At 29.3% G+C, this 15,525-nt stretch overlaps 1 protein-coding gene across 1 annotated transcript; it reads left to right on the top strand.

Annotated features, from left to right (window-relative positions):
• Positions 1-3,219: 3,219 nt before the first annotated feature.
• Positions 3,220-4,932, top strand: LOC135961519 (serine proteinase stubble). Its single transcript, XM_065513020.1, has 7 exons — positions 3,220-3,304; positions 3,372-3,652; positions 3,715-4,088; positions 4,167-4,312; positions 4,415-4,522; positions 4,620-4,655; positions 4,735-4,932. The coding sequence occupies exons 1-7, from the start codon at positions 3,220-3,222 to the stop codon at positions 4,863-4,865; spliced, it is 1,161 nt and encodes a 386-aa protein (XP_065369092.1). The 3' UTR covers positions 4,866-4,932.
• The last annotated feature ends 10,593 nt before the right edge of the window (positions 4,933-15,525 follow it).

Consider the following 15,525-nt stretch of genomic DNA (forward strand, 5'->3'; position numbering starts at 1 on the left):
TGATTCAGTTTTCATGCCCGAATTGTTCAATTGTTGAGTGCAATCTCTTAATTCCATTGGATTTATTTTAATGTCACTTTTGGGAATAGATTTTGTTTCATACTTTTCGCCATATTTAGCCTGTGATTCAACATTTACCGATTTCTTCGCTGATTACATACATTTCATTTGCTCTTAAACTTAATCAATTAATTATTTGCTATTCTTTTAGTAGAACCTACTTTATCGATCATTTAAAATTCTCAATTATATTGTATTTCAAAAAAAGAGCATAAAAAATCAGTTTGTTAAACTGTGTAATTAAAAGAAAAGTAAATACTTTTTAAAATAGAGTAGCACACAGCTTGTAATATAAGTACCACTTCTCTTTCAATACTCGTATATATTATTTTTTTTTCTTCCATATTTTCTTTAATATGACAGACAGTATCATCAATTTCTATTAAAGCCGCGCTCTATTGATGACCACACAAAAAAAATGAAAAAAAAACAAATATTTATTTACAAACACAAACACTCACGCATGCTCTTCTGGTAATGTGTGAAAAGTAGATCATTTGTTGCCAATAAAAAATGTGTTAGAAGAAATTCTAGTCAATGGTGTCATTGTCAATGAACAGTGGGGTGGAACGTCTAAAAAACTGAAACTAGTCACCGGATTTTACTCAATTAACTAGTAAATTAGTTTACTAGACACAGACGATTGAGCTGGAATCATAATATGGTTGGACTCAACCTTAATATTATGGTGCAACAAGCCTAAAATAATAACAGCTATCATGATTTTATATAACGATATTACGGTTGAGGTGGAATCACAATATTGTTGGACACAATCATATTATGGTTGTGCTACTACTATAAAATTACACAACACCTCATTGTATTATGAATACCAGTAAACAAATACTTATAACAAGGACTAAAATTATGGTTAAGTAGAATCATAAAAGTTTTTTATATAAAATCTATGTCCATTTTTTGCCTATTCCTGCATTTCAGTTACAGATTCAACTTACCATCTGGAATACACCAATTTATAATTCGCAAAAGCAAACATATTTTTTATGAAACAACAAAATGTTTATATTTTTCTTTAATTTATATTTTCTTGACACATTTATTTTTGTTACTTTCAATATAATATTCCTATTGAATTTTAACAACTGAAATTGTTAATAAATATCTAAAAGAAATTGTTGATATGAGTATTAGAATAACATATTCAATTAAAAAATTATTGAAAATTTAAATCAAATTTCAAACAAATTTTTTCAATTACTTAATAACTGTTACCATTTTTTTCTGAGTATGATATTTTATGACATTAAGATTAATAAAAATCTATTTTTTTTGATACTGATACAAACTTGATACAAAACAAGTATGAAAGTATGGTTGGTCAAGCCAGACCGTGTAATACCCTACACTAAGTAAAAGAGCAAAAACATTTTTCTTTTAAAATTTCAATAATTTATATTTTTGAGTGATTTTCGGAAGTGGGCCTTATATGGGAGCTATGACCAATTATGGACTGATCACCATGAAATTGGGTCGTGTGATTTATGTCTATGCGAAAGTTAAACATGTTGAATTTTGTGTGTATACCAACATTTTTAAGCGATTTATGCCCGTTAAAGTGATTTTCGGAAGCGGGTCTATATGGGAGCTATGACTAACTATGAACCGATCGTAACAAAATTTGGTGACATGAATTTTGTACATACATATAAAAGTTATTTGGAGATACATATATAAATTAAACATTTATTACCGATACAGTCCAAAATTATGTACCAAATTTGATCGAAATATCTTCAAAATTGCGACCTGTACTATGCGCACAAGGTTTACATGGACAGCCAAAAAGCCAGCCAAACGGAGAGACATCGTTTAAACGACTCAGAAAGTGATTCTAAGTCGATCGGTATACTTTAAACATCTGCACAAACGCATTATACCCTCCCCACTATGGTGGTGTAGGGTATAAAATTCATCAATTTTTTAAAAAAATTTTATCCACCGATATCTCAAGTAATGCAAGGGGTGTTAATTGATCGAGTTTTGTTAAAGATGACAGGTCAAAAGTGTCATCTTTATACATAGGTTGGATAGACGAATATCAAATTGTAGGGTTCTTAATTTTCCGGACTTTTTCAATGAGGAATTTTTTTTTTTCAAATTTTAAGCTTTTATTTTGAAACATTTGTACAAAATAAACTTATTCAAAGTAATGACAATTGTTTACTATAACCTTTTCCCATCATTCTGGCAATATATGGATTCCTTGCCATGCGAACTGCTCATCTTTTGAGGCCAAGAACGAATCAAGGCAATTTCGGATAGCGTATTCCAGAGAGAGCGGCACGGTCTGGACTATTATTCGGGTGATGCAAAAATTCCCAACCACTACATTCTAAATACATTTTAACAGGTATAGCAACGTGTGCGTTATCATGATGGAATATTACGGTTTCATATCTGGCCGCATATTCTGGAAGTTTTTCGGCCAATGATCGCTTCAAACGAATCGCTCAATCAAATTAATGAAATAAAACAAAACTTCCCGCATATGACGCTTTGTTGGCACAAAATTCGACATTTTGAAGCAAAAAAAAACTTTGTTGCTTACACTTAATGTTCAATAACTAAGTGAGTATAATTGCCAGATATGTACTCTTTAAAATTATATATACAGTACGGGCATATACAGTACGGGCTCGAAATCGAGGTTGTTGCGATATTCGAAATGTTGCAATCTAAACACACAGTATCGCTTTCAAGAATATGTCTGAAGTATCACCCAAATCGGCACTAAAAAGTTCAAGATATTTTAGATAAAATTCCACCGAAAATAATTTTCTTTAAATAATTTTTCAACATCTATAATTTTTATATATTTTTTTTTAAGATCAGTTGTTCAGCAGCTACATATCCATTACCAATATTTACTATCAACCCCACTGTGCCTTGACATAACATTAATTAGAACGTGTAAACTAATTTAGCGTGATTTGAGAAACAAAATTAATGTTAAGTCCAACATTAAAGTACTTAAGTTTTGCAACAATATTTCTTACATTCTTATTAAAGAAAACTTTGTAATATTTGTGTATCAATTAAAAATAAGTTGAAATTATTGTCTCCTGTCTCCTGAGAGCAATAATTTGCATAAGAAATGCTGCAGCAACGATAACACCAATTTGTATACAAACAACGATGTACTTATGGAATTCTGTAACACTCATTTTTGGTCTATTATATTTAACGATCATTGCACTGGCCACACAATCTGTTAAAGGCAGTAAGTAACACCTGAAATTTATTTGTAATTTTTTTATAATTTGTCATTGGTTTTCTTAATTTCTTAGATATTTTGAATACTTTATTGGGTGTACCCTCGGAGTGTGTTCATCAAGGTGGTGTGTGGCCCTGTAAATTATCATTTTCCTGCTGGCTACAGGGTGGCAAACATGCAAGAGGCTGTGGTACCAATAAATGGTTATTTTCCTGTTGCATAGCAGCCGAGGGAGATGTATCGCCGGCTGCCAACTTGGTGGAAACAGCTTTGGTGGAATATAACAAAAAAGTAACATCACTGCCAAAGAGGGTATTTTTAAGAAGACGAGATGACAATGAACTATTATTAAAAGTATGAGTTTATAAGAAAATATTAAATTTAGGAAATTTATTAAAGCTTTTATAATATTCCAGCCTGAATGCGGCTTAGCACGCAGTTTCCAACAGACTCTACAAAAACGCATTATTGGCGGTAGACCAGCCCACTTTGCCGAATATCCTTGGCAGGCTCACATTCGCATTGCCGAATACCAATGCGGTGGTGTGTTGGTGTCAAAGAATATGATAGCTACGGCTGCTCACTGCGTACAGCAGGCCCGTCTTCAGGATATTTCAGTTTATTTGGGTGAATTGGATACACAAAATTTGGGCCATACCCAAGAGCCATTGCCTGTGGAAAAACATAATGTTATACAAAAGATTATACATCCTTTGTTTGAGTTTCGCATGACTCAGCCGGATCGTTATGATTTGGCGCTATTGAAGTTGGCCAAACCAACGGGATTTAGGTGGGGCACCTTTGGTGGGCCTTTTATTTTTTGTAAACTTAAAGCAATTGCTAATTGATTACTTTTCTTTAATACCAGTGAACACATTCTGCCAATATGCCTGCCGGTATATCCTATACGCTTGATTGGTCGCAAGGGTACTGTGGCTGGCTGGGGTAAAACAGAGGCCAGTTTGGGACAGGCGGGCACAAATATGTTGCAGGTTGCTAATGTGCCAATAATAAGTAAGTTAAATTGATTGTTTGTAAAGGAACATTTTGTGAAATTTTCTTTATATTATTGTCTTGTATTAAACATTTTAAAACTTTATCGATTTCTCTTGACAGCTTCTTTAGAATGTTTACGATGGCATGAGAGCAAACAAATCAATGTGGAACTTTTCAATGAAATGTTTTGTGCCGGGCACTCAGATGGTCATCAAGATGCTTGCTTGGGTATGTTGCACACAGTACATTTCAAAAAACACATTTAAAAGCATACTTTAAGGCTGCATAATAAATAATTTATATGAATTTATTAATTTTGCTACAGGTGATTCTGGTGGACCACTGATAATTAAAGAACGTGGTAAGTGGCACATGAGCTTAATTATTATTATTTGCTGCAATAATTGCTGGTTTATTCTCCTATTTTCTTTATTCAACAGGTCGTTTTGTTTTAGTTGGCATTACCAGTGCCGGTTTTGGTTGTGGCGTCGATCATCAGCCGGGTATTTATCACAATGTCCAAAAGACTAGCAAATGGATACAAGAGGTTTTAGTGCGCAATGCAATTTAGTTTATGTTTAAAACCAATTTTTAATAGACAAAAATCCTAATATTATTCTTTTAGTTTGTAAATTTATGTCTGTAGTATTAGATTTTTGGAGATTATTTTACAAAACTTAGTTACATTAAATAATTTAACAAATTATAAAGTTTAAAAATGAAATAAATTTTTATTTACATTGTTTTATTTAATTCGAAATCTTATGCAATTTGTGTTTTTTTAATAGTAAATTTTGTTAACAAATTCGTCCATATTAGTGTTTATGACCCAATTGAAGTTCTCTGCTAATTATTAAATAAATAACCTTGAAATTCATTATTACACTAACCGAGCTGGCAAATGTTGCCAACAGCATTTTATTTTAATTCTCTTATTTACCTTTAACACTTTTGTAATATAATTTCAACAAAAATACCAACAACAAATCCCCTTGTTTACTGCTCTCTGGCAATTATCAGTAATTAGTTTCGTAAATATCGCTCGCTACCAAAGCTTTAATCAAAGACAATTGTCAAAAAAAAAAAAATTAAAAATAAAAGTGTTAACTGTTTAAAAAAGGCCTATTTCGAATATTTACTGAAGAGTACGTGTAAAAAATCAACACTAAACTAGCCATGGCGGTTTGAAGAGAAGAAACAAGAAGTAAGCAAACATAATTAAACAAAACACAAACAATAAACAACAATTATGTCATTTGGCCTTAAATGTCTGCCAATTTTAGAAGTAGAAATTGAGAAACTAGCACAATCACCTGGTCACTTAAATATTTTGGTTTTTAATTTAATATGGTTGTTATGTATTGTTGTTATTGTAGTTGAACTTTATCACACGATCTTCTTCTCTCTTTCGCATTGTTTTAAATTTCTCTTATTTGCCGTTAAGTGTTAAGCACACAGTAAAGTTACAGTTTATTAACCCTTTAAGGGTCAACAAATATAATTTAGTATTTGATTACTTGTTTAAATTTAGGGATAGAAAATATACATTTAAAAAATGTAAATACGATAAATGTTAAAAATACTTAATTTTTAATCAAAAATAAAAACTTAAAAATTCAAACTTAAATAAATTTTAACACAGAAAGGACACCTTTTTTTGTTCGTATATTGTTGATTTTTCACAAATTTACAAAATATAGTGATCTAGGTAATTTCCCTTCAAAAATCGATCTATTGAATGACAATATAAATTCGATTAAAAAGAAAAAGACATTGTTATTTTGTGATCATCTATATTTTTGTTCAAATGATTTATTTGTGTTATTTTGTGCTCATCAATATTTTTGTTCAAATGATTTTTTTATTGAAAACGTAAAATCAATTATAACTTTCTAAATATGCATCTCAATGGAAGGAAGAAGTTATTTGTTGATCACCAATATTTCGCTTCAAAAATCCACTCTTTAGTGGAAAAATAATGTAATAAATCACAAATAAAATTTTGTATGAAAACCCAAAATAACGAAATAGGCATTTTTAAATTTTAAATAGAAAAATTACATTAATTTGAGATCATCCATATTTCCCTTTAAAAATTGATTTTTTGAGTGAAATCCTACAATCCTTACAACTTTGTTAATATGCATTTTAAATGGGAAAAGGGATTATTTTCTAATCAACTCACTATTTTTTAGTGAGATATTTATATCGTCTTTAAGTTTATTGCGTTTAAATTGAAAAAGGATGATATTTGGATCATCAAAATCGATAGTTCTCTTCAAAAATATATTTGTTGGTGGTGAACACTTAAAGTCTGCTATATTTCTAATAAGTTACGTTTAAAAAGAAAAGGGGTGTTATTTTGTGATCACCTACATTTCCATCCAAACTTCGAGTTTTGTACACAACAATTTATTTTTTTCACAGATTTCCGTTAAAGAATGTTATTTTATGATCACCTATTTCTACTCACATCTCTATATTTATCACATCTCATAACATATGTCAAAAAATATACTGTGGCGGCCAGCTATTTAGGACAAATACTTGAATTTTTTTATCAACTGAATTTTAAGTGCGATAGAGCCAAAACAAAAGGACTTAAGGTATGAAATTTATTATTAATATTTCTAGTTTCTCAAAAATGTTTGGAAAAATCGGTACAATATATATGGACAAAGATATGTGGAAATACGTTGATCCACCTCAGCGAACATCCCCTGTTAATAACATGATATGACCGAAACTAATGGAACTAAAAATACCAACATTTTTTGGTCAAGTTGTAGAAAAATCTTATGTATGAATTGACACAGTTTAATAAAACACACTTGTATGTGAAAACAGTCCTTATGCATATATATTTGTGGAAATATTTAAAAAATTAATTGAGAATCACATGGAATTTAGCAAACAATTTTGTTCTTAATTAGCTGGCCACCACTGTATATGAGGAAAATCAAAAATATTGGAGAATCTTTGAAACTGAATCCAGATGGCTTGCATTTCGCATATCGGTAGACCATAAAAACCCTGTGAATCGCGAATCTTAGTTTACTAAGATTCATAATATAATATAAGCTTTATCATTGTTTACTTTAAGTTAAAGATTTGGTAAAAAAACCGGGTTAAAAAATATTTTCCCAAAAATTGACACATTGTCGGTCTTAATTTCTAAAGCATTATTGAAAAGGTCTTTAATTTGATATTCATGTACTATAAATATGAAGATTAGGGCTTTATCTTTTTTTACATTTTTTGCAAATATCAAAATGGCTCTAGCATAGTCGAAGAGACCATTGAATGTTATTTAAAAAATTGGTATTACTTTTTCTCGGTTGTCAAAAAAATTCACACGCAAAACGCGTTAAAGTTTGGGATTGATTGTTTCCTTTTTTTTCCAAAAAATGCAAATAGTTTCAATATATCAACCTGACTAGAATCTATATTTAAAATTTCCGGTATCGGGAAAAAGTTCGCATTTTTACTATAAAAAATAAAAAAGTAATAAAAATTTGAGAAATTTATGACTTTAAAAAATCGATTTTCGTTCGTGAGGTTTTTATTCCAAAATGACCCGAAAAAAATGTTATCGTAAATAACACAACATTTGCCATCTCGTGGACCAAAATGAATTTATAATGAATTTATACTTATAAAGGGGATTTCATGTCAAATGAACCAACTTTAGAAATCGATGTCTTCCGATCGGTATGAAATTTGCACCAAGGTTAGTCCTATAGTAATTCAGGCACAATTTTTCAACAAGATAGGTCAAAAACTCTCTTAGTTAGAGGAGGTCATTAGGGGTTTTTTCTCATCCATGTAACATATTACCTATTATTCTTAGCAAAATGTGTCCCAAATAGTTTAGATAGCTATTTCTTCAATCTTTCGAAAAAAAATTAAAAAACAAAATGGGCTATTTTTTTCTCAAAAGTAGAACCTTTTGGTCGCTTAGTGGGATATCTATCAAAATAAATGTTTTATAACTCAAGAAATATAATTTTTGACTTTTTTTGCACAAACTAAAACTTTGTTGACTTTTTTATACCCTTCACCATAAGTTTGTAATTTCTACATCGTTATAGATACCGAAGTATATATGTATATCCTTCTGTCCGTTTGTACCTTGAAATCAACTTCCCCTAGCCCCCAAATAACTTACATACATAATACGTACATCAATATATCGGTTGATATTGTTACGAAATTGTACTTGAATTTAAATATAACGATTTTAACGGCTGATTTAAAGTTGCATAATGCTTTCAAATATCAGTGCCCAAACTTTAACATAGTGGGCATTATTAACATTGAATAAAAGCTTTCAGTTGTCCATTGCGACCGTATATTCGAATATTCAGTTAAAGAACATTGTAGAAAGTACACCACAGATGGCGTATGTATTAGAAAGCTCTAGACAGTTAAAGAGCAATATAGAGTGCAATAAATAGTGGTAGAGGTTGCAGTCGTTAGTGGCTTTATCAGAGACGCTTTTCGAATAACCATCAACTGAGTGCTGTGCTTTTCAAGTGAATTCGTGTACATTATAAAGTATGTCTGTATTTCTGCGAATTTATAAACGTAAAAAAAAAAAACATTGAGTGACTATTTAATTCTGTTGTTGTACATTTTAAATAAATAAAGAGTTGTTACAATTTTCAAACTACTAAACGGCTTTTATTTGCAATCAAAAGTATCCGGTTTATTTAAAGGAAATAAACCAACGTTTTGAAAGGATTAAAACGTAACAATATTTAAAATCGGCCCACAGATGGCTGAGATATAAAGCAAAAACCTGAACAATGTCCAGAAATGTACTAAGTCATTAATATAGAGAATATGGATATCTAATGATAGATATTTCAAAGTCCATTTCAACGATGTATATAAGACTATGGTAAGTTGGACCTACAATGGGTTAAAATCGAGGAAAATATTTTTTAACCCGAATTTTTTTTTAACAGAAAATTGTTTTGTCATAAAGTCTTTTTCAAAAAAATATCAAATTTTTTTTAAAAAAAATTTGGATAAAACTTTTTTTAAAAATAGATAGATGTCATAAAGTCTTTTTCAAAAAAATAAAACATTTTTTTTTTTAAATTAAAAAAAAATTTGGAAAAAACTTTTTTTAAAAAAATTAAAAAACAATTTCGAAAAAAAATTGATTAAAAAAATTTTGAAAAAAAAAATTATTTTGTTTACCTAAAAATATTTAAACAAATTTATTTTAAAGTATAATTTGGTGAAAGGTATATAAGATTCGGCACAGCCGAAAGAAAGCTTAGGTCTTTTCCTTAAAGAGCTTTTTTGTCTATTAGATGGATATCAACAAAAAAGGGACCAATTTGAAAAAAAGTTTGATTTAAGTAAAAAACGGAATAAATTTTATGTCTTGAATTACAAAACATTTATTTTGATAGATATCCCACTAAACGACCAACAAGTTCTTTAAGAAAAAGACCAAAGCTTTCTTTTGAGAAAAATGGGCTCAATTTGAAAAAAGTCAAATTATGACCCTATTTTTTGGAAGTTGAAAACTATAGAATATATAGTGGTCGCATATGATAAATGTGGAAATTTCAAACTGAATGACAAACTTATATATTTCCATTTTTTCCAAAGCTTTAAAAGGGTTAAAAATACCAACCCAAATATGCATGTAACTAAAATTGATTGAACATAAATACAACTTAAATAAATATATTTCATTGTACTTTTGCTTAAACCGAATACAATTTTAGCACTGTAACGCAATCATGAGATAGAGAGTGACTAAGTAAGACGACAAAACACACGTGAAATTATAATATTTACGAGTAATAATAAAAATAAAAAACAATAATTTATTTATGTTTATTTTTTAGTATTTTTTTTTCTTTAGTAGATAACACATAGGTACTACTCATATTAACACAGTTACAATGCGTTGCCAGCCATTTATTTAAAGTTATGCAATTTTACAAAATATACTTATTTACAAGATACTCAAACTGACGACTGCTTTTAACAGTTTTTTATTCAAGTATAAATGTCAAAAATGACAACTAACTGACGGATTGAAAAACGTAATTTAGGACGTGACATAAAATGAAATTCTTGTAAAAATAAACAAAACAAGATAAAGATATAAGATATTTCACAACTTTGTTTTTCCGAAACATAAATATTTATGTTATCTTAAAAATGCACTCTAGCCAGCAATGGGTTTAACAACTATTTAACCTTGACTTAATTGCACGCACTCTAAACTAGTTTTAGATGATCAACATCAACAATCAAAATGTCAATTTCTGTTCCACCGGAAATTTTTGTTTGATCTTCATTTCTTTTGTATTTACACAAAATCTATATTAGTCATTCGGCACTAATTTTACTAAAACATTTACCTTACGGCATTAATCATGAATATGCCTGTTTAACAATATATTGTTAAACGTAAACATACGATTGAATATCTACATAGTAAATTATGCAATACTTGTTGGTTGGTCTCTTTCGTTTTTGTTTTCGGCCATTTGTGGCTTTTTTTGTGTTTAACAGTTTTTGTCACTTTAAAGATTATTCACACTATGTGGAAGTGGTGAATGAACACATTATGACTGTCAACTATTTGACAATTGTTTGTTGTTGTTGTAGTTTGGCTGCTGATTACAGTGCAATCAAAAATCAAGTGGTTGCTGGTGACCATCTCAAGGCCAAATAACAAACGAGTTTCTAAGTATTATTTGAATTGTTTTTATTTGTTGGTCTTAATTGGCTCATGAATGATGACTAGAGAGAGATTTTTGTGGACTCATCATCTGCATTTTGAAGTGTTTTGTGTTGTGATTTAAAACAATGCCAATAATTACTTATGCGGTTTTAAGTAGTAGATAATTTGTATACAAATTTCTGAAAATTACGTTGGCAATAAAATGTTTGGAGATTGTAGTGCGTTTGAGAAATTAGTAAAAAATTAATGGGTCGATTATGGATGGCAACAGAATTTCATTTGCATTGTCAGTTGCCTAAGTGATACTACAGATATCAGAAATTTTTGGTTGCCCTCTGGCAACGCAACTGAAGTTCGGTTGCCATCTATAACACAGGGCAACAAAATCGAAAAATTGTTTGAAGTTTTTTTAACCGCTACACAATTTTGATGTATTTTGGTTCCAGTAGTACAAAAATGGTACAACTTTTAAATTCTATGGAGAAGTTTTTTTTAAAATTTTTTTTTTCTAAAATTGTTAATTTTTTAAGATGTTTCTCACATAATTTATGATAACTCAAAAAGGGTTAGTATTGAAGTAAACTTAGAAAAGTTAAAATTTACATAGCCTTTAATCTGTTCATATATTACGTTTTAATCGGCTCAGTAGTTTCGGAGTTATTATAACAAATTGAAGCAAAAAAATATATTTTTTTACGTGAAAATATCAAATTTTTTTGTTTGAAAAAAAATCATGAAAAATCGAAAACGGCAGAAATTGTTCAGATTTATTGCTTTGTTGCTAAGCCGCGTATAATAGCAACAAAATGAGATATCTATCATAAAAATCGATTGATTTTTTTCGAATTTATTCACAATTAAGTGAATTCGCTCATTTTCACAAAATTTTATTTTTTGTTTGATATACATAAAATTGAGTAGTTAATGTTCTTCTTTCGATTGAATGAATTTTGAAAACATTTTCCCCATGATATGTACAAATTTTCACCTATATATTGCGTTTCAATCGGCTCAGTAGTTTCGGAGTTATAATAACAAATTGAAGCAAAAAATATATTTTTTACGCGAAAATAGAAATTTTTTTGTTTTAAAAAAATCAGGAAAAATTTATTATTTTCGAATTTATTCACAATTAAGTGAATTCGCTTATTTTCAGAAAATTGTATGTGCTTACAAGCGTATACTTTGAGTGTAGATTTTACTTGTGTTTTGTTTTTGTTAAAATTTTGGAGTTTTCATAAATTATGTGGAGAAACATCTAAAAAAATTCACTATTTTATTTATTGGTCCTTCCGTAGAGGCCCTATCGTGCTTTCAACGGACGGACATCAGAATCTTATAAGGAATCACAATATCTATGCGATTTGGTTCTATGTCTAATATTTTGGTGATATCTTACAAACAGATTCTGTTGTTGGTGGGTATAAAAACGCAGTTCTGAGTGAAAGAGAAACTTATTCAAATTCGATATCTTCCTTCTAGTGCCATCTCTGTATAATATTTGATGGAAATGTCCAAAGAAATTAAACTAATACAGCACTTGACTATAAAACCTAAACAAAATGCATAAAGTAAACTTAATAATTTTGTCGAATGAACCAATCAAATTAAATTAATTTGCCAATATAATTAGCAGTAAATAAACAAATAAAACCTTGTATATTTCTACGGCAATCTGACCTTCATTTGATTATGGAATTCCCTGTATGCATTCAATAAATGATCTATTACAGCCAATGACAATGTATCTTAAATAGGAAGTAACCAAAAAAAGAGCTTAACGAAATTTTTATTAAATTTAATTACAAAATATGTACAATATAGAAAAACCTAAAGCAAGAAAAGCTCTCTCTCATTACAGGTTACCAAAAACAAAAACAAAAAAAGCATGAGTGAATCTTGACATAAACTGCCAGTTATCTGACATGATTGCAGACATTCATACAATGGGTAAAGTAAATTTGAGACATATAGAGACTAAGGCGCTTTGGATAAATTGAAATATTGTTTTGTGTATGCTTAATAAAAAAATTGTATGCATCATGAGCAGTATGTGGCTCTAATGTAATAATATTAACGAGGTTGGTTTAAAAATGTTTGAAAAGTTATATTCGACTTATGCCCGTAATTTCAACAAATATATATCTATCAGGGCTTAGTTACTTATGGAGTAAAAATATTTGGTAATGTTTACCCGTAGATATTGATTTGAAATTAATGTCAAGTTACCTTTTAGATAAATTTATCTGCTGGGTATTTTACACCGCAGATATCTATTTGTTGAAGTTACGGGCATTAGCCGAATCAAGTATCTCCACCATCAATATGTGACAATAAAATATTTTTCTGATATAGGGGTTATATAGTGGGGGTAGGGTCAATTATGGACCGATCCTCACAAAAGTTGGTAGGTTGGTAGTTTAGGTTCATATAAACCTTGTTTATGTCCAATTTCATCACGATATTAATTATTGCAAAACAATTATGAATGGTCAAGTCATTTTCTGAGGGGGATCTTGTATGGGGACTAGGGACATATGTTGCCAGATTTGCGACATACTGTACAGTATAATTCCAGATTGCCGCATAATCAACATATTTTTGACTGCTCAAACTTTTCAATACCAAACAAACCTTATCAACAGACATTTGTCGAAAATTTCAATCAGCTAGCTCCTTTCGTGCGGGCCTTGTCGAGTTTTTAACAGACATACGGACGGACATAGATCGTCTTAAATCTTATGAGGACCCAGAGTATATGAGTCTGTGTTACAAAGTACTAATATGGTCCAAATTTTAAATTCTATAAAGTTTTTAAAAAAAAAAAAAATCAAGTAAAATTATAAATTTTTTTAGTCCTTTCTCCACATAATTAAAGATAACTCAAAAGAGGTTATTCCAATGTTATTAGAACAAACTTAAAAAAGTTGAGATTTACATAACCTTTAGTCCATTTATATATTGCGTTTCAATCAGCTCAGTAGTTTCGGAGTTATAATAACAAGTGTAAGCCAAAAATATATTTTTTACGTGAAAATAGTAAATTTTTTTGTTTTCAAAAAATCATGAAAAATTGAAAGCGGCAAACAATTTTCAGATTTATTACTTTATCGCAAAGCCACATGTAATAGCAACAAAATAAGATATCGATCATAAATATCAATGGATTCCTATCGAATTTTTACACAATTAAGTGAATTAGCTCATTTTCACAAAATTTTAGTTTTTTGTGTGATATACATAAAATTTAATGGTTAATGTTCTTCTTTCGATTGATTGAATTTTAAAAACATTTTCCCCATGCTATGCACAAATTTTCATACATGTCTTGCGTTTCAATCGGATCAGTAGTTTCGTAGTTATAATAACAAATTGAAGCAAAAAATATATTTTTTACATGAAAATAACAATTTTATTTGTTCTAAAAAAATCATAAAAAATCTAAAACGATAAAAATTGTTCAGATTTATTACGTTCTCCCAAAGCCACATGTAATAGCAACAAAACAAGATATCGATCATAAATATCAATGGATTCTTTTAGAATTTTGACACAATTAAGTGAATTCGCTCATTTCCACAAAATTTTAGTTTTTTGTTTGATACACATAAAATTGAGTAGTTAATGTTATTATTTTGCCAAACTTTGAACATCACCCTCGCATAATATTTTTTTTTTTGAAATGAGAGACACATAACTTATTACGACAATGCCTGCCTTTAATGCAACCAGCAGTAAATTTACTCAATTTTAGTTGTCGATTGAGTTTGTATCAGTTTTTGTTTATTTTTTTTTATTATTATTATTCACTTTCGATTTTATTTGACTTGATCTGCTGTTGTTTGTACACAAGACTGACATACGGTACGACTATTACCGCACATATGCTCACAGACACAAATGCACACACATGTATGTATATTAATATTTGTTAAGGTTGATGGTAATATTAAGCCAAGCTTTAAACCAAACCAACCAAATTTTTATTCATATATATTTGTAGAGACGATTATATGAAATTTGTGACGAAGCTCTGTAAAGAGTCCATGATTTTGAATGTCTGTTATAGTGTTATTAGGTATTTTGAGGCAAAAACACATACGGATCAATTAAACGGAGTGCAACAGCAAATGATCACAACTAAATGTGACAATAATAACAAAAATTACGAAAACTTACGAGCCATTGAAAATTTGTGTTTGTCATTCCGTTTTCTTCTGTTTTCTTTAACGAGCGAGTTACAATTACGCGAAATTTGTTTTTTATTGTTGTGTTTTGCATATTTAATATAAAATTATTAACAATTTAATAAAAAAAATTGTCAACATTTTGTGTATTCAAAGTGAATAGATTTGATAAGTTTTAAATAAAAAAACAAAATAATTCCTATAAAAACAACTAAAATATAAAGAAAAAATACCGGCCATAATATAAAATAACAACAACAAATTAGGTTGAAATTGATCAATAGTTTAGTGGTTTGAAATCGCACATTTCCAACAAAATAATAATA

The sequence above is a fragment of the Calliphora vicina genome, chromosome 5 (assembly GCF_958450345.1).
Source record: "Calliphora vicina chromosome 5, idCalVici1.1, whole genome shotgun sequence".
NCBI lineage: Eukaryota > Metazoa > Arthropoda > Insecta > Diptera > Calliphoridae > Calliphora > Calliphora vicina.